We start from the raw sequence: 17,695 nt of genomic DNA, 5'->3' as shown, positions 1-17,695 counted from the left end.
AAGAAGCCATTCATGCAAAAGCAACCTTTCTTTTTCACTTTTAGCCATGTTAAAATGCTACTTCCTCATCAGAATCACCCATAAAGAGGTGTTTTCTTCCATTCACCAACCTCATTCCTCCTCTCTATGCAACAGCTCCGCCAAATCCAAGAAAACGAGTCAAAACAGTCAAAAATGCCTTTCTTGCAACATTTTTGTGGTCTATAACTTTGCCTTAAACTGTGCATAAAAAGCAATAAAAGGACATGCCAAAAGAAACTTTGCTAATGTGAGCCACTCACTCCAGTGATTTTCACGTTCTGTTTTCCTTGCCGACAACTCTGCCCAAACTTGAAAAGCAGTGTGATTGTTGAAGAATGCTAACGACAACTCAATTCTTATTCTTTCGTTATTTATTTTTTGAAACAGGTTTGAGTAGAAAAATTCTGAGTCGAACAAGTTGGAATAGGTTGACAACCTTAAAATTAAACAGAAAAAGATATACAACAAATAAAGTTAAACATGTTTTAAAGTTTTCAGTAAAAAGAACAAATATTGCCAGTACAAATTTATTTGCTTCACAAGTACAATACAATACAATACAATTTTATTTATATAGCGCATTTCACATCAGCTGGACCTATAACAAAGCACTTTCCATATGCCATCATAGGAATTAGCAGGTAATTAGAACACAAATTAAAACACATTAACACATTTACAATAGATACCAGCAGAACAGTGACTGTCTCGTGTTAAGTCGAAAGCTAAAGAATAAAAATGTGTCTTCAAACGGCTTTTAGAAGTGGACAGAGAGGGGGCTTGCCTAACATTCAATGGGAGCTCATTCCGTAGGGAAGGACTGGCAACAGAGCATGATCCCCCCCCCTGAAGCTGCGCTTAGTCCTAGATACCTCCAGCAGCATTTGGTCTGCAGACCTGAGGCAGCAGGCAGGTGCGTAGGGGTGTCGGAACTCGGAGAGTTTCACTGGGGCGAGGCCATTTAAAGATTTGACGACAAACAGAAGTATCTTAAAGCGAACTCTCAAGTGCACTGGGAGCCAGTGAAGAGAGGCTAAGATTGGGGTTATGTGATCTGTTTTACGAGCGCCAGTTAAAAGGCGAGCGGCAGCATTTTGGTGCTTGAGCGAGGACTGGCTGATGCCAAAGTAAAGTGCATTACAGTAATCTAGCCTAGGTGTAACAAAGGCATGGATTACTGTTTCTAAGTGCTTTTGGGAAAGAAAGGGCTTCACTTTAGCCAGCTGCCTAAGATGAAAGAAGCTGGATTGAACAACAAAAAATAGTGTAATAAAACATAAATGTTGCTAGAATTTCTCCGCAAACCAATAAAAATTCTAGCATCTCAAACAATTGAATTATTTGATTACATGAATTGACATCATACTCAAGTGTTACGATAAATTAACACAAAGTTTTAATGGAGTAGATTTAACAGTTTAAGCAAAGCCAAAATTTTTTAACTTGGTCTGCATTGCATTGCACTTCCAAAATCAACCAGAGCCATTCGGATCACGTAATCCAATGTTAACATTGTTTTTCCAAGCAGCTGCATCTTCTGATCTGTTAGGAGTTTTGCTAAGGCCTTGTTTCCAAGAGCAGTTGAGAGGACTAGCTCAGCTACTTACAAACACTTCATGCCGTGCTTTTGCAAACGGGTGGATTATAGACGTTGGTTACATCAACTCTTGGTGTGATTGTCCTCTGCAGGCTTGGAGTGCATCTTGAATGTCCACAATGAATTGTGGTTTGTGGTTGCCCTCTGATGGTGTCCGCAATGAATTGTGGTTTGTGGTTGCCCTCTGATGGTCTGGAAGACAATCAATGGAACTTGTGGATGTTTTCCTTATTTGAGCCTTGGTTTTTGACTTAGCAATGATAAATCAATGACCATCAGTGGGGCTAACTCTTATACAAATTTCTTACATAAATATTTGTGCGCATAAATGCCTCCTCCAAAAGGTCTGATATGCTCTGTCATTGAGTAAATAAACTTTCTTGGCCATTATTTAAGTAAATGTGGAATATCATAATCCATTTAATGTCTTGTAGGGCACTGTTTTTTTTTCTTTCATCTGTGTACAATCAGGCTTAAGCTGGAGGCCCTGACAGACCAAGAAGGCCTACAGAAAATTGATAGCGTTGAGGACATAGAGGATGTTCAGGAAGGATCTGAGCAGTGTCTACCAGCCAGTCACCAGCAGCCCTCTACAACTAATGCCGATGAAGAGGAGGAGGACATGATAATTCAAGAATATGACAGTGATTAACGGCTGTAATGAACATCCACACTGAAGATGATGTGATATTTTGTTTTGTTTTGTTTTTGCATGTGCGTGTGGGGGTGTGTGGGTGTGTGTGGTTGGGTGTGTGCGTGTGTGGGTGTGTGTGTGGGGGTGGGTGGGGGTGTGCGTGTGCGTGTGCGTGTGTGTGTGTGGAGGGGTGGAGGTGTGTGGGGGTGCGTGTGCGGGGGTGTGTAGGTGTGTGCGTGCGCATATGCGTGTGCACGCGCGACCATGCCTTTTTTTTGTTTTGTTTTATGATGAGCTAAGAGTTTAGGAAATTTAAGGACAGAAATTCATTGGAGTCTTAGCTGAATATGAAGGAAGCAGTTCATCAGCATTCAAAAGAAGTGCATGATAGAAATATCTTTATTTTGGAAAAGGACAATTTGGAGGAATATTGGATATATATCTTACATAACATATGCATCGTTTCAAGGTTATCTCTAAACAGAGCATATTTAAGGATACAGTTTCTTCTAAAATTCCCTGATCATATTCCTCCATGTTCCTTCCAGGTTTGAAGTCCTTCATCATTGCTAACACGTATTGAGATCAATGTTGCCACCTTGTTCATTATTTTAGAAATTAGAACACTAATAAAAAGTAATAAGGAGCACTGGGAGGGAGAGCTGTTAGCCGCTGCGTCTATGCGCGCCGCCATCTTGGAAAATATTTTACTTGCACGCATCCGCCAATATTACATTTAATCAAGTGTTGTACATTATTCGATAGATTCCAAAGCCAACATACTTTCTCACTGAAATGATTGACAAACATTCATGAATATTAGGATGACTTAAAATAACTTAATCACTTGACCCTGGACTTTGATACCCATTGAGTCAATAATTCGGGACTAAATTGTTTGGAGGAATATTGCTTTCATTCATGTGATTATTATTTTAAGTTGGACTGAGAGAGAATTCTTTTCATTTGTATGTTGCATTACAGATCTATCCTAGCATAAGCCTCGCTTCATTGTTTCCAGTTGAAATACATTATTGCCATTATTGTTACCATTTGGAGAAGCAACTTGTTTTTCATGCTATATTATGCTAAAAATATTGTAGCATTTAGCCAGTTCTAAACTGTTGGAAATGTGCCTTCCCTTATCTGCACATAAATATACTGTATGAATAAACACAACGAAATTGAAACTTATGTGGCACTCATTTCTGCCATATTGTTCCTTGTTTCTCCCGTGTGCATGGTGACGCCCACACCCATTATTTCAATATTTACTCATCAGGCTGAAACTTTTAAACAAATGTTTGAATATTCCCTCTGGTGAATAATGATCTAAACTTTCAAGTCAAACATTTGCCCTACTCTCAATGTATCCAGAGTTGTCTCAAGCACACTGAATGTGACGATATTGAGGAAATAGGTTGGTGTGAATGGAGTTCATGAAAACACTGGCCTTCAACTTTTTTATTGGATATGAAGACAGCAGGACTTTTTTGTTTTTGTAGTAGTATGCGGCAGTGGTGCTGATCAAGACCGGGGCTGTGAATACGTTATTCATTCAAAGGTGCAGGTAAGAGCAAGTACCTTGTAGCATAAAAAAAATCATAACGTGACTACCATTAGTTGTATGTATGTATCTAAAGATTTTTTGGGCCGCCATAGGCATAAAACAATTTTGTTTCTGTGTGAATTTCATGAATACCTTTATTGAACTTTCCATGTGCTTATACTGGGTCACTAAAGACTGGAATAGAATAAATCACCATGTTAGATTCATAGAAATATTCACATTTCCTAGTGTAATTTATAGAAAAGAGAAGAATGGACCTGTCAAAGAACAAAAATCATTGAAATAACTATACTGGCAAATGATTAAAATAAAGTAGAAACTAGAGGTAGGGCCCTTGCTGCCCAGATTACTATATGGAACTGGCACGTTGGGAGATGGGCACATTGGGGTCCTGGCACATTGAAATTTGATTTTTTTTAAATGGCATTATTAACCTCGAATGTGGATTTTTTTTGCTAGGCATAATCTGGGCGCGTATATTCACGTATATTTAGACCTTCAACTCCTACTCCTATTTTCACAGAAGACGCAAACCCATGGGAAATAATCCCTCATACACAAAATCTGCAGCTACTCACATGCATATATTATCTGTGCATGACATGGCGTGTCTTCCATTCAGTGGTAACAAAAAGAAAACACCACATTTGTCAACATTTTCTGAAGAAAAAACATTTCATAAGGTTTTTGTGCATTTCTGACCTTCAGAAACAATTTTACTTTCTTGTCAAACTGTGTTGCAATAGCAGCAGCATTTGACTAAATTAAACACTTGAAGTAACTTCATTTTCAATAACTTAAAAGGAACCAAATTTGGAAGTACATCAGATATAAATCGCTTCAGCTCCCTTACGCTCTTTACGTTACATACCAACAATTGTATATAAGGCCATCGTAATAATTCCATTTTGCCATTTTCAGATGACACTGCCATCCTGGGCTTGCTGCACGAAGATGAAAGTTGAGGAATTTATCATTTTGAGATCTGTAAGAAATGTAAAGAAAACTGAAAAAAATATTCAATTTTAAAGCTGTGGATGACTTGAGGCCGGTGGTCATCCAGAATGAACCCATCATGCAGGTCCGTTCTTAGTAATTTGGAGTCCATATTAATGATACTCAGCTGGGGGGCCAATGTGGAGTGTCTCTGGTACAACATGCCATGAAAATCATGGGCACTAATAATCATCCTTCAATCAACACTATTTATGAACAATCCATTCTGAGGCAAAATACTGTGTGATCAAACTCACATTCTTTACCCAGAGTACCCACTTCTTCCCTCTGGCAGGAGATTTAGAGTGCCTCGCAGTAGGCTGAACCGTTATAAACATTCTTTTCTTCCTACTTATATAACGATTATAAATGTAAACATGTAGGTTAGTGAAACTGAAATTGGTTAGTGATTCCGGCACTATGCTTTTTTTTTTTTTTTTAAGTCACCCTTGATGTGGGTGTCACTTGTTGGTGTGATGTGTGTGGCCCCGGTGTGTATATGATGCTGCTGACTGCAAACTGTAGGACCAGTTCAGTGCTAATGACAAAGTTTCCTTAGAGGACAATGAAGTATGAAATATGTGAAATGAAAAATGGCTCCAAGAGACTTTCTTGTAGGTCTTGGGCTGTTACATATGCCTCCAACTTTTCATAGATCTTGGTGTAAAGTACAATTGGGGCTGCTTCGTTGGTCCTTCGCTTTCTCATTACTTTTGTTCTTGTTAGGCAAATGATGGATAAGATACATCTGTCCATTTTTAAATGTCGTTTGTAGAGACATTTTTGTTCTTTGGCTTTCGACCCAGTTTGAGGCTGACACTGTTACATTGTTTTGTGGTATATACTGTTTATGTTTTAGTAGCATTACATTTTTTTAATGTACTGTTTTCACAGTGTTTGTTGTATTATTTGTTTTATGTTATGCGTATGGTCAGGTGAGGATTTTACAAAATTTTGCTGGTCCGTCATTGATCATCTGTCAACAGCCTCATCTGTCATTTTTTTTGTGACGAACCAAATTGTAATCATCAGTCCATCAGCAAGTATGTCAGTTAAGTCTGTCAATTAGTCCGTGAGATGTATTTCGGTCTGTCACTCCGTCGGTCCAAAGTTTTTTGTGTGGGCTGATGTGTGTGCAAAGTTTCATGAGCTTTCGTGAATGTTAAGACACTCAAAATTAGCATTGTTTTCTTGGCGTACAGAGTAATGGCCACTGCCTTCGCCAAAATCCGTGCTGCGATATGTCAATCATCTGAGGTGGCACCTGGGGGGTCCAATCAGATTTCAGGGGAGTCCAGGGCTACCCACCTCCCCTCTGGCTCCGCTAGTGGCCGGAAGGCAAAGCTCCCTCTTCACCATGATGGGCCAAGAGTTCACATTTCTTCAGATGCTGCACTCCTCTGCCTGTGTCGATCTCCCACTCACTTGTAGCTGTAAGGTAGTGGCTTGAGGCAGCCACAGGATGTCGCCCCTTCACTATGTAATTTTGGTTTTATAGTTACGTGTGCTTTTTGTCCAGGTTCGGCCCCAGTGGTGTTTCCTGTATTTGTGTTAGTGCTCCATTTTAATTCAGTTTCAGTTTGAATTTGTGAAGGTGAGTGTGTCTGGCATCCGTCTCCATTTTATATTATTAGTTTAGAAGCCCATCCAAATTTGTCTGTTCAGTTAATGTATTTTTTTTATTGTGTTGACATCCTTATTCAGTTTGCGTAAATGAGAATGAGTGTACTGGTCGGTTAGTTTTCTACGAGTTGAGTTTCTGAATAGGCGAGTGTGGTATGTTGCAGGCCGACTCTGTATTTATTTCACTGCATAATTTTGATTGAGTTTCTATTTGATTTTGCTTAGATTAAAGCTATCGTCAAAGCTACCACCCAGAAGCTGCCCTTCGCGCTGTTTCTCTCCGCACCACAGCCGCGCTTCCATGACGACACAAAGCACAGCTCAGCAGTACGCAGAGGCCTTCCGCAGCACATTCGTGTTTTATGAACTTGAGATGACGAGACATCAAGATACTCCCACTCTGGGGTCAGAATGTTCTCCCCACCTTATTCCAACTGAGGACCATAGTCTCAAATTTGAAGGTACTGATTTTCATCCCAACCACTTCAAAGTCGGCTGTGAACTGCTACAGTGAGTGTTGAAGATGGCAAGAGAAGGAAACAGTGCCACGTCATTGCTCTGGACTGTTGACCCTAGATTCGTAAACTCCTCCACCTTCTTGGTCTCTTCTCCATGTAAACTCACTCTTCCTCTTCCACCTGTTCCCTGCTCTCACTACATATCACAATGTCATCTGCAAACATCATGGTCCATGGAGATTCCAGTCTAACCTCGTCTGTCATCCTGTCCATGACCATAGCGAACAAAAAGGGACTCAAAGCTGACCCTGATGTAGTCCCACCTCCACCTTGAACTCCTCTGTCACACCCACCGCACACCTCACCACTGTCTTACAGTCCTCGTACATGTCCTGCACCACTTGAACATACTTCTCTGCTACTCCAGACCTCCTCATACAGACCACAGTTCCTCCCTGGGAACTCTGTCATAAGCTCTCTCCAGATCTACAAAGACACAATGCAGCTCCTTTTGACTTTCTCTGTACTTCTCTATCAGCATCCTCAAAGCAAATATTGCATCTGTTGTACTCTTTTTTGGCATAAAGCCATACTGATACCTCACAGATGTTCACCTCTGCCCTCAGTCTAGAATCCACCACTCTTACCCACAGCTCTGTGGTTCATCAGCTTTATTCCTCTGTACTTGCCACAGCTCTGCACATCTCACTTGTTCTTAAAAAATGGGCACCAGCACACTTCTCCATTCCTCTGCATCTTATCACTAAGATTCTGTTGAACAATTACCATAACCTGCTGCACGTCCATCCCATCTCTGTCTCTCTGCCTTGCCAACCTGTAAAGATCGGTCTTACATTCCAACCTCGCATACTAGTCATCGCAAGCCCCTTGTTTTGCCTTTGCCACTTCCACTTTCACCTTCCGCTGCATGTCCCTGTATTCCTGTCTACTTTATTCAGTCCTCTCACTGTCCCACTTCTTCTTAGCTAACCTCTTTCTCTGGATCCATTTCTGAACCTCCTCATTCCACCACCAAGTCTCCTTATCTCCTTTCCTTCCAGATGACACACTACCTGTCTCCCTGATCACATTTGCTGTAGTTGTCCAGTCAATTGGGAGCTCCTTCTGACCATCAAGAGCCTGTCTCAACTACTTCCTGAAGGTCATACAACACTCTTCCCCTTTCAACTTCCAACATTTTGTCCTCTGCTCTGCCTTTGCCCTCTTTGTCATTTTCACCACCAGAGTCATCCTACACTCGACCATCCTACGCTGTCTGGCTACACACTCACCTACCACTACTTTGCAGTCGCTGATCTCCTTCAGATTACACCGTCTACACAAGATGTAGTCTACCTGTGTGCTCCTACCTCCATTCTTGTAGGTCATCCTATGTTACTGCCTTTTTTGGAAGAAAGTATTCACAACAGCCATTACCATCCTTTTTGCAAAGTCAACCACCATCTGTCCTTCTGCGTTCCTCTCCTGGATACTGTTGGAGTTGAGTCACCGTGGAAATGAGAAGTGGTTAGTAAATCAACATTTAAAAGCCAAACTTACTCCAATGCGTGTTCGTTTTTTTGTACTCAAGAAGAAAAGGGTCAAATAAAGACTCAACAACTGATTAGAGTTCCGATATTTAGTTTCTTCAATTTCTGGAGTTCAGGAAATAGTACAAAGACAGATATCTGGGCGGCTTTTTCTTAATCTTACAAGAAACTGCACTCGGGCAAGCACAGTCGAAAAATGCGCACCATCTTTCAGCCCAGCTTCCGTTTTTATAGGAGTTTTTTATGTCGAGGGTAATGTAGGTTGAATCGGTCGTCCTCGCTCCCTCCCACGGCACGGGTCCACGTCCAAGGGACGGTCCTCCACAGGTTAGTCATCGTCTGGATAGTTGATTCCCGTCTGGTCCCCAAGACTGGCATGCCAAGGCTGGCCATCTCCGGTGGGCAGTCTCTCCGTCTCTCTTCCCGCTGGCATTCCTCTGTAATCTTGTTGGTGTGTATGTATATGCAGGTATACGTGTATGTGTGTGTGGGGGTGAGTGTGCGTGTGTATGTGCAAGTGTATTTATATGTGCCTGTGTATGTGCACGTGTATGTGCAAGTGTGTATCTGCGTGTGCTCCGATCTCCAATTGTTCTGTCTTTCGGAATGTGTTTTTTGCTATAGCGTCTGTGTGAGTCCTCCAGTGCCCAATTTGGTATGTCTGCATCTCTACAGCCAATGTGGAGAATGTGCTTCGTCGTCTTTGTCCATGAAGTGCTGTGAATGTGAGGGCAGCTCATGGAAATGCTATGTGTGCAAATCTGTTCTCACTACTGAGAATTTCAATAAAGTTCACACATTTAAACTAAGTATTATGAATTTAGCATATGAGGATAATATAATAAATCAGAAAATATCAGGCCTACAATCCCAGTCATTCTTGTCTTGTGGCCCGTGCTTCTAGTTTCATTTGATAAATGCTTCTTGTTTCATCAATGTTTAAAATATTCAGTAAATATGAACCTGCTAACTTTAATTATCGACATTCTGTCCCGCATGTGTTTAAAATAATGCCAGTAATCGTAATAGAATCCTTCAATACCAAACCTGCCCATCACCTCCTCATCACCAGTATTTCCTGCCCCAACATGTCCACTCATTTCATCAAGGTTCAACCAAAAGTTCTCCTTCTCCTCCAGCTCACAACCTACCTGTGGCGCCTACCCACTAACAATGTTGATCATCACACCTTCGATTCCTGGCTTCAGGCTCATCACTCTATCTGACACTCTTTTTACTTTCAGGATGTTCCAAACAAACTCATCTTTAACAATAACTCCTACTCCATTTCTCTTTCTATCTATACCATGATATAACTACTTGAACCCTGCTCCTAAACTTCTAGCTTTGCTCCCTTTCCACCTGGTCTCCTGAATACATAGTATGTCCACTTTTCTTCTCTGCATCATGCCAACGAGCTCTCTAATTTCCCCGTCATAGTTCCCACATTTAAAGTCACTAGTCTCAGTCCTAGACTCTTAGTGTTCCTCTTCTCTTTCTTCCTTTGTACACATCTTCCACCTCTCCTTCTTTGACCAACAGTAGTCCAAATTCCACCAGCGCCCTGTAGGTCGACAGCACCGGTGGCGGTCGTTGTTAACCCGGGCCTCGACCGATCCGGTATGGAAGTCATATATTTGATTCGCATGGTTTATTTGGCCAAAGTTTTATGTCGGATGCCCTTCCTGACACAACACTCTGTATTTACACATAAGCAGACATTGGCTTGTGCCCCCTTACGGCTATATTATCCCGGACCATGATAAATCCTGTCCCATACCGTCCCGGTGAAAATTAGAATTAGAATTAGAATTAGAAATCCCTTTATTGTCATTGTACTCAAGTGTGCAACGAGATTAGAGCGCTCCCCTCTCCAGTGCAAGACAACAATAATACAGACAAATATATAAATTAGATAAATAAGAGAGTGCAATGGAAAATAATACTGAATTGGGTATATAAAAACACATCACGATGCTGTTCTGCAAGGTAAGGGTGGTCTCGTGTGTGTGTGAGAGTTCAGAATAGAGATGTCTCTCGGAAAGAAACTGTTTCTCAGTCTATTGGTCCTCGATTTGATGCATCTGTAGCGCCTGCCAGAGGGCATGTCAAGTCAAGTCAAGTCAATTTTATTTGTATAGCCCTTAATCACAGACAGTCTCAAAGGGCTTTACATAGCCACAATCGACATCCCCGATCTTAACCCCCAGGAGGGCAAGGAAAAACTCACAAAACCTCATTAGGGGAAAAGTGAGAAACCTTGAGAAGGGACCACAGATGGGGGAATCCCCCTTCCAGGATGACCAGGCTGCAATGGATGCCAACTGGGCAACATTTGACACATACAATGATGCTATGCAATAATAGATGAGATAATATAAGAGTCAATTGAATGAAGTGCTGCAGGAAGATGACTTCAGTGGAGTGGGTCCTCATCCAGGGCCGTAATATCCATGGCAGCATATCCGAAGATGAGCCTTCGATCTTGTACCGGTCAGTTGGTGTAAATTCAGTACAGCCACTTCCAAGTGAATCGCCATCACCTAATTCGGGGAATTGGGAACAGAAAAGAAAGAACAGAAATAGCAAACAGGCCAACAAGTAGTTCAATGAAGTGCTGAAATATAAGGAAATCAGAAAAGGCGCTGCATGAAGACGACTTCGGCAGAGCAGGTCCCTTCCCGGTTCGTCAGTGCCGTAATCTTCAAAGCCTGTCCCCATCACCTAATTCCCAAGCAGGGGAAGGAGGGGGCAGAAAAGAGAAGAACCGGCAGTAAACAGGCCAACAAATAATTAAATTAGATGCTAAAGTATATAAATAAATTGATCAAATGTCGCGCTGCAGGAAGACGACATCACTGGAACAGGTGCATGCCCAGTTGGTCAATGCCTTAAACTTCCTAGTGGGTCACCGTCACCTAATCCCCCAGCCGGGGGAAAAGGGGGCAGAAAAGAAAACAAAAGAAAAAAAAGCGGCAGTAAACAGGCCAACAAATATTTCAGCTAAATGCACAAGAGTATAAATGCGTCTTTAATAGTGTTTTGAACATTTCTACTGAGGTGGCGCCTCTAACATCTGAGGGAAGTGCATTCCAAAGCATTGGTGCCCAAATAGAGAACGCTCTAGAACCTGCGGACTTCTTTTTGGCTCGCGGGATCACTAAAAGACCAGCATTTTGTGAGCGAAGGTTTCGGGACGGAACATATGGTACCACGAGGTCAACGAGATAAGAAGGTGCTAAGCCGTGCAATATTTTAAAAGTAACTAGCAGAACTTTAAAATCACATCTCAAGTGGACCGGAAGCCAATGCAAATTGGCTAATATCGGGGTAATATGATCAAACTTTCTCGTCTTAGTTAAGAGTCTAGCTGCTGCATTTTGAACTAACTGCAGACTTTTAATACTCGACATGGGGAGACCCGAGAGCAAAGCGTTACAATAGTCGAGGCGAGACGTAACAAACGCATGGATTAAGATTTCCGCGTCACACGTTGATAAAATTGGGCGAATTTTAGCAATGTTACGCAGATGAAAAAACGCAGTTCGAGTAATATTTTTAATGTGCATTTGAAAAGACATAGTTGCGTCAAATATAACACCGAGATTTTTTGTTGAATCCTTTTGGATAATATTACATTTATCGATATTCAGAGTGTTGTCTTTGAAAAGGTACCGATGACGCGCTGGTCCAATGATGAGCATCTCGGTTTTATCTGAGTTAAGACGCAAAAAATTGAAAGACATCCATTGTTTAATTTCGGCAAGGTACGCCTCTAATTTATAGCAGTCGCGCGGATTCGTTATATCCAACGGCATGTATAATTGCGTATCATCAGCATAACAGTGAAAACTAATGTTATATTTCCGTATTATATCACCAAGCGGTAGCATATAGATGCTAAACAATAGAGGTCCAAGTACCGATCCCTGCGGAACTCCACATGTGATCTTACAAAGATCCGAAGTCGTATTGCCATGAATTACACGGTGCGTCCTCTCCGACAGATATGAATTAAACCAAGAAAGCGCTGAACCTGAAATGCCAACACACGTTTCAAGGCGTTTTAATAATATGTTATGATCAACGGTATCAAAAGCGGCACTAAGATCGAGTAAGAGTAATATTGATGAGGTGTCGGCGTCCATAGCTATGAGAAGATCATTAGTAACTTTAGCAAGGGCCGTCTCAGTAGAGTGGTCGGCTCTAAAACCCGATTGGAAAGGTTCAAATTGATTATTAGCAGTCATATATTCATTAAGTTGTTGCGCTACGACTTTTTCAAGAATTTTTGCAATAAACGGAAGATTTGAAACCGGCCTATAGTTGATGAGACTCTCTGGGTCAAGGTTTGGTTGCTTAAGTAACGGTCGGATAACGGCGGTCCTAAAAGCTGCTGGTACTACACCCGTGGTAAGTGATAGATTAATTATATTTAAAACAGACGGTCCTAGGGTCGTAAACAGTTCTTTAATTAGTTTGCCAGGAAGCGGATCGAGCACACAAGTTGTCGGTTTTGCTGCACTAACCAATTTTGTTAGGCTCTCAAGAGATATTTTTTTAAATTGACATCAGGTTATCGGACAGTTATCAGCCCTAATGTCCCTATTAACACCATTTATCGCGGAATTCGACGGAATTTTAAGAACAGTGTCTTTAATCTCATCACGAATACATTCTCGCATCAGGTCGAACAGGTGGGAGTTTGGGTGGGTATTCTCTTTGACGATGTTGAGAGCCCTGCTGAGGCACCGGGCGGTGTAGATGTCCGACAGTGAGGGGAGAGGGCAGCCAATAATCCTTTGCGCTGTTTTGACTGTCCTCTGGAGCCTCACTCTGTCCGCCTCAGTGCAGCCGCTGTACCAGGTGGAGACACAGTACGTCAACAGGCTCTCGATGGACGAATGGTAGAAGGCCAGCAGCAGCTTCCTGTCCAGGTTGAATTTCCTGAGGACTCTCAGGAAGTGCAGACGCTGGTGGACCTTCTTTACCACTGCTGTGGTGTTGTGTGTCCTTAATGTATTTATTTTATTATAACACAGATGGTGGAATCCACCTTCCAGGATGAGCCTGATCAATGGATGCCGAGTGGGCAACATTAAACGTAAATGTTAGTTGAAATACTGTATTTTCATGATCATGGGGTGCACCGTATTAAAGGGCACAGTCTCATTGCGGGTGCTTATTCTGTATTTAACACACACATAAGGCGCACCGTATTATTGGGCACAGGCAAGTCAAAATCTACCTTAGCTTAGCATGCATGCTAGCATGAGTACAGTTGTCCTTACGGCATTGTCAGACTTGTTGACACACAGCCCCTCAGATTCCCAGTACATGATCACAAATGGCAGTAAGCATTTGACTAGCCACCACACATGTAACAACCAAAACAACGAGCAAAGAAATACAATTAACACAAAACATGCATCTCTCATGCTATTCATATCCCTTGTACTTCAAAGCATTCTGGGAGTGCTACAGTCTCAGCCAATCAGATGGCTCGTTAGAGAGACGAGTGGTGTGGTTTGAGCAGCGTGTATGTATGCATTATTATTATTATTATTATTATTTTTGCAGGGGCTTTCGTGTAAAGATTAATCTAACCTGACATGTTTCGCTTACAATCACATTAATGATAAGACAGACTACGACATTGTGGACAGGGTACCTTTTATCCAACTTTCTCCCTCACATACATACAGGTCTGTTGTAACCGACCGTGGTCTCAAACCATGACCAACAGGAGTGCTCACACAATACAGAAGTGTATTTCTCCCAGTTAGTACAAGAGTGCTCTGTGGTCCCAAACTTTACCAACAGCGGGTGCCAAGACTCACCCTGAATTACTGCTCGTTGGTCACACGAACTGCTCAACCAAGCCACGCGCCTAGAGATATGTGGAACTCTTTCCCTTCATAGAGCACTCCCTTGTCCTTTATGGAGAAAATTTGGGACTTTTAAGTCCAGCATATAGTTGTGAAAGTACGGTAATGTGGAAGTCAATCAAATGAATGGCTGAAGGAAGGCGACTTCGGTAGAGTGGATCTTCGCCCAGTTGATCAATGCCGTAATCTTAATGGCAGCGCCTCCGAGGATGTGGTCAGTCACTGTAGAATAGAAAGAGAAACTTCCATTTCGTTCACCATCACCTAATTCCCAAGCGGAAGAAGAGGGGGCAGAAAAGAGAATAAAATACATAATAGCTAAATTCTGAAGTACGTAAATCAGTTAATCAAATGAAACGCTGCAGGAAGACAACTTCGGTGACATGATGTACATGAATTTTTGGTGACGAGATGAGTCGGCAAAATTGTTAGCGTGTGGTCCGTCAGACGTTCAAAATTTATGGCAGCCCTGACTATTGCACATGTAATCTGTCTTTCAAAAAATTGCAATACTGGTGCAACCTATACTTGTTTGGGCACACCCACCACCGGGACAGCACGCAGAGCACACTCACGGCGAATGCACCATTGCGCACACCGGCACAACAAAACACTGACACGCTTTCCTTTGACGGACCATGGCGTCATTGTCACTCGGTAGGCTACTGCTTTCTGATAATAGCAAGCTCTTACAAGTAAAAAAGACATGCTTGATAGGGTTTGTTCTTGTGGTACACTATTATAACAAGTCTATTACAAGTCTGTTGTTAAAACGTTTTTATCTGGTCTATTTCTGTTGCTTTAAGTGAAATGATGCTACAACAGCTGCCAAATGAAATTGTTTGGTTCTCAGCTTATTTTGGAGCAATGAGCATTGATTCCGTCGTTACCACTTTATCTGTTTGTAATGCATAATCCTGAGTAGTCAATCAGAAAGTCTTTGCTATTGGGTGGAGACCTTGTACAGTAATCGTACAAAAAATATGTTCAAAAAATAACCCGCGATAGGTGAAATCCGCGAAGTTGTCAGCTTTATTTGTTTTTTATTATTTTACAATGCATTTGATATGATGCATTGTTGTGGTTTGTTTGTGCGTGTAAATGGGAAGTTGTGGTGCTGCAGTGCCCTCCGAGTTGCTTCACTTTGAGACGTGTGCTCATATGTTGACAGAGGAGCGGTAAAAAAAGCCATCTATATTAACACACACTAGGTAAGTAGCATTAATTTGATTGTCTTGGGAATGAATTGACATTGTGATTTTTCGTTATTTTACATTGTCCGTAGCTAAGAATCTCGATGTGTATGTCAGGTTTCGCCTTGCGGCGATGAGGAGGTGGACCCAAGAAGCGAGGAAGCCGGGGTAGGTGAAACTTAAAGGGGATTTATTGAAGAGCTCAGCAGGGACAACAACGGGGCGTGGACAAAAAAACAACAAAGGCAACTAACCAAGACGGAACGGGCACAAGGACAAGGAACCAGAGAGCATGAACAGGGCCGGAAATAAACGCGGTCGTGGCAGTCCATGAAATGCGGCAACAAAGCGAGACACAGAGGCGAAAATGACCCGACACTGCGTTGTCGGTCTGGGAGGTTTAAATAGTCCGAGTCATTAGGGGAGCAGGTGCTTGATGAGGGTAACGGGGAACAGGTGCGTGGCTGGTGATGACGAGTGCTGAGGGGAAACGCTAACACAGCTGACAAAACAATAACAGAAGCACATGGCAGGAAGGAGGGAAGAAAACAATAACAAAAACATTGACATGCCCGACACGGGTCATGACAGTACCCCCCCTCAAGGGACGGATCCCAGACGTCCCAAAACAAACAAAAAAAACATTGTCCAAAAACGGGGGTGGGTGGAAGGGGGCCGGAAGGCGGGACCACGACCCGCAATCAAAAGACTAGTCAGGCGGGCGTCCGGGAGGCCAGACCAGCGAGTCCAGTTGTGGTCTTTCAGGCGGCCGACCGGGGGGCCAGACCAGCGAGTCCAGATGTGGCCATTCAGGCGGCCGGCCGGGGGGCCAGACCAGTGCGTCCCGATGGGGCCATTCAGGCGGACGTCGTCGCACCCCGCCGAGACAGGAACGTGGTGCGGCGGCTGGTCCTCGAACCCCGCCGGGACAGGAACGTGGAGCGGCGGCAGGTCATCGAACCCCGCCGAGACAGGAACGTGGAGCGGCGGCTGGTCCTCGAACCCCGCCGAGACAGGAACGTGGCATGGCGGCTGGTCCTCGAACCCTGCTGAGACAGGAAAGTGGAGCGGCGGCTGGTTGTCAAGCCCCGCCGAGACAGGAACGTGGAGTGGTGGCGGTTCGTCGGATGCCGCCGAGGCAAGGGCGGCAGGCGGCGGCTGGTCATCGTCCACCGCCGAGGCAGGAATCTGGAGCGGTAGTGGATCGTCGGACGCCGCCGACACGGAGGCGAGAAGTGGCGGTGGTTCATCTGGAACCGCCGGGGCAGAGGCGAGAGGCGGCGGCGTGTCGTCCTCCACCACCGGTGCAGGAGCTTGGGGCGACGACGGATCGTCGGGCGCCGCCGGGACAGGGAATAGGGGTGGCGGCGGGCCGGGCGCAGCGGGGACAGGGACTGGTAGCGGACGCAGGACGTGCTCCGCCCGAACAGGGACTTGTGGCGGTCGCAGGGCGTGCTCCGCCGGAACAGGGACTGGTGGCGGACGCAGAGCATGCTCCGCCGGAGCCAGGACTGGTGGCGGACGCAGAACGTGCTCCGCCAGAACAGGGACTTATGGCGGACGCGTGGCGTGCTCCGCCGGAACAGGGACTTGTGGCGGACGCAGGGCGTGCTCCGGCGGAACAGGGACTTGTGGCGGACGCAGAACGTGCTCCGCCGAAACGGGGACTTGTGGCGTGCGCAGGACGTGCTCCGCCAGAACAGGGACTTGTGGCGGACGCAGGACGTGCTCCGCCGGAACAGGGACTGGTGGCGGATGCAGGGCGTGCTCCGCCGGAACAGGGACTTGTGGCGGACGCAGGACGTGCTTCGCCGGAACAGGGACTGGTGGTGGAAGCAGGACGTGCTCCGCCGGAACAGGGACTTGAAGCGCTGGCGAGGCGCCGGAACGGGGGTCAGCAGCTCTCGGGAGGCCAGAGCGGGCCCCAGCAGCTCGGGGGGAACCGGGACGGGGCTTATCAGCTGGCGAGGAACCGGAACGGGACTCATCCGCTGGCGGGGAGCCGGGACGGGACTCAACAGCTGGGGAGGAGCCGGAACAGGGCTCAGCAGCTGGCGGGGAGCCGGGACGGGGCTCAGCAGCTGGCGGGGAGCCGGGACGGGACTCAGCAGCTGGCAGGGAGTCGGGACGGGACTCAACAGCTGGCGGGGAGCCGGGACAGGGCT

General features: G+C 44.5%; 2 protein-coding genes across 15 annotated transcripts in view; both read left to right on the top strand.

Moving 5' to 3' along the window:
- rad17 (RAD17 checkpoint clamp loader component) overlaps nt 1-8,092 on the top strand; it is a 72,005-nt gene extending 63,913 nt beyond the window's left edge. For 10 of the 12 annotated variants that reach the window (XM_088303184.1, XM_088303175.1, XM_088303105.1 and 7 more), the window contains one exon: nt 6,667-7,056. In XM_088303184.1, coding sequence (XP_088159310.1) covers nt 6,667-6,955 — 289 coding nt within the window. In that variant the 3' untranslated portion in view covers nt 6,956-7,056. Of the gene's footprint in view, nt 1-2,089; nt 3,443-6,666; nt 7,057-7,960 lie in introns of those variants that run through there. The other 2 variants (XM_088303201.1, XM_088303192.1) reach the window with 2 other exon arrangements.
- Nucleotides 3,530-17,695, top strand: part of ccdc125 (coiled-coil domain containing 125) — a 42,547-nt gene continuing 28,381 nt past the window's right edge. The window contains exons 1-2 of one of the 3 annotated variants that reach the window (XM_088303261.1): nt 3,530-3,822; nt 4,744-4,809. In XM_088303261.1, coding sequence (XP_088159387.1) covers nt 4,744-4,809 — 66 coding nt within the window. In that variant the 5' untranslated portion in view covers nt 3,530-3,822. Of the gene's footprint in view, nt 3,823-4,743; nt 4,810-8,341; nt 8,427-17,695 lie in introns of those variants that run through there. The other 2 variants (XM_088303285.1, XM_088303277.1) reach the window with 2 other exon arrangements.

This window comes from Idiotropiscis lumnitzeri, chromosome 1, assembly GCF_059441095.1.
Source record: "Idiotropiscis lumnitzeri isolate Australia: NSW breed Sydney's pygmy pipehorse chromosome 1, RoL_Ilum_1.0, whole genome shotgun sequence".
Lineage (NCBI taxonomy): Eukaryota > Metazoa > Chordata > Actinopteri > Syngnathiformes > Syngnathidae > Idiotropiscis > Idiotropiscis lumnitzeri.
Note: the sequence above shows the minus strand (reverse complement) of the source record. Positions and strands in the feature narration are given on the sequence as shown.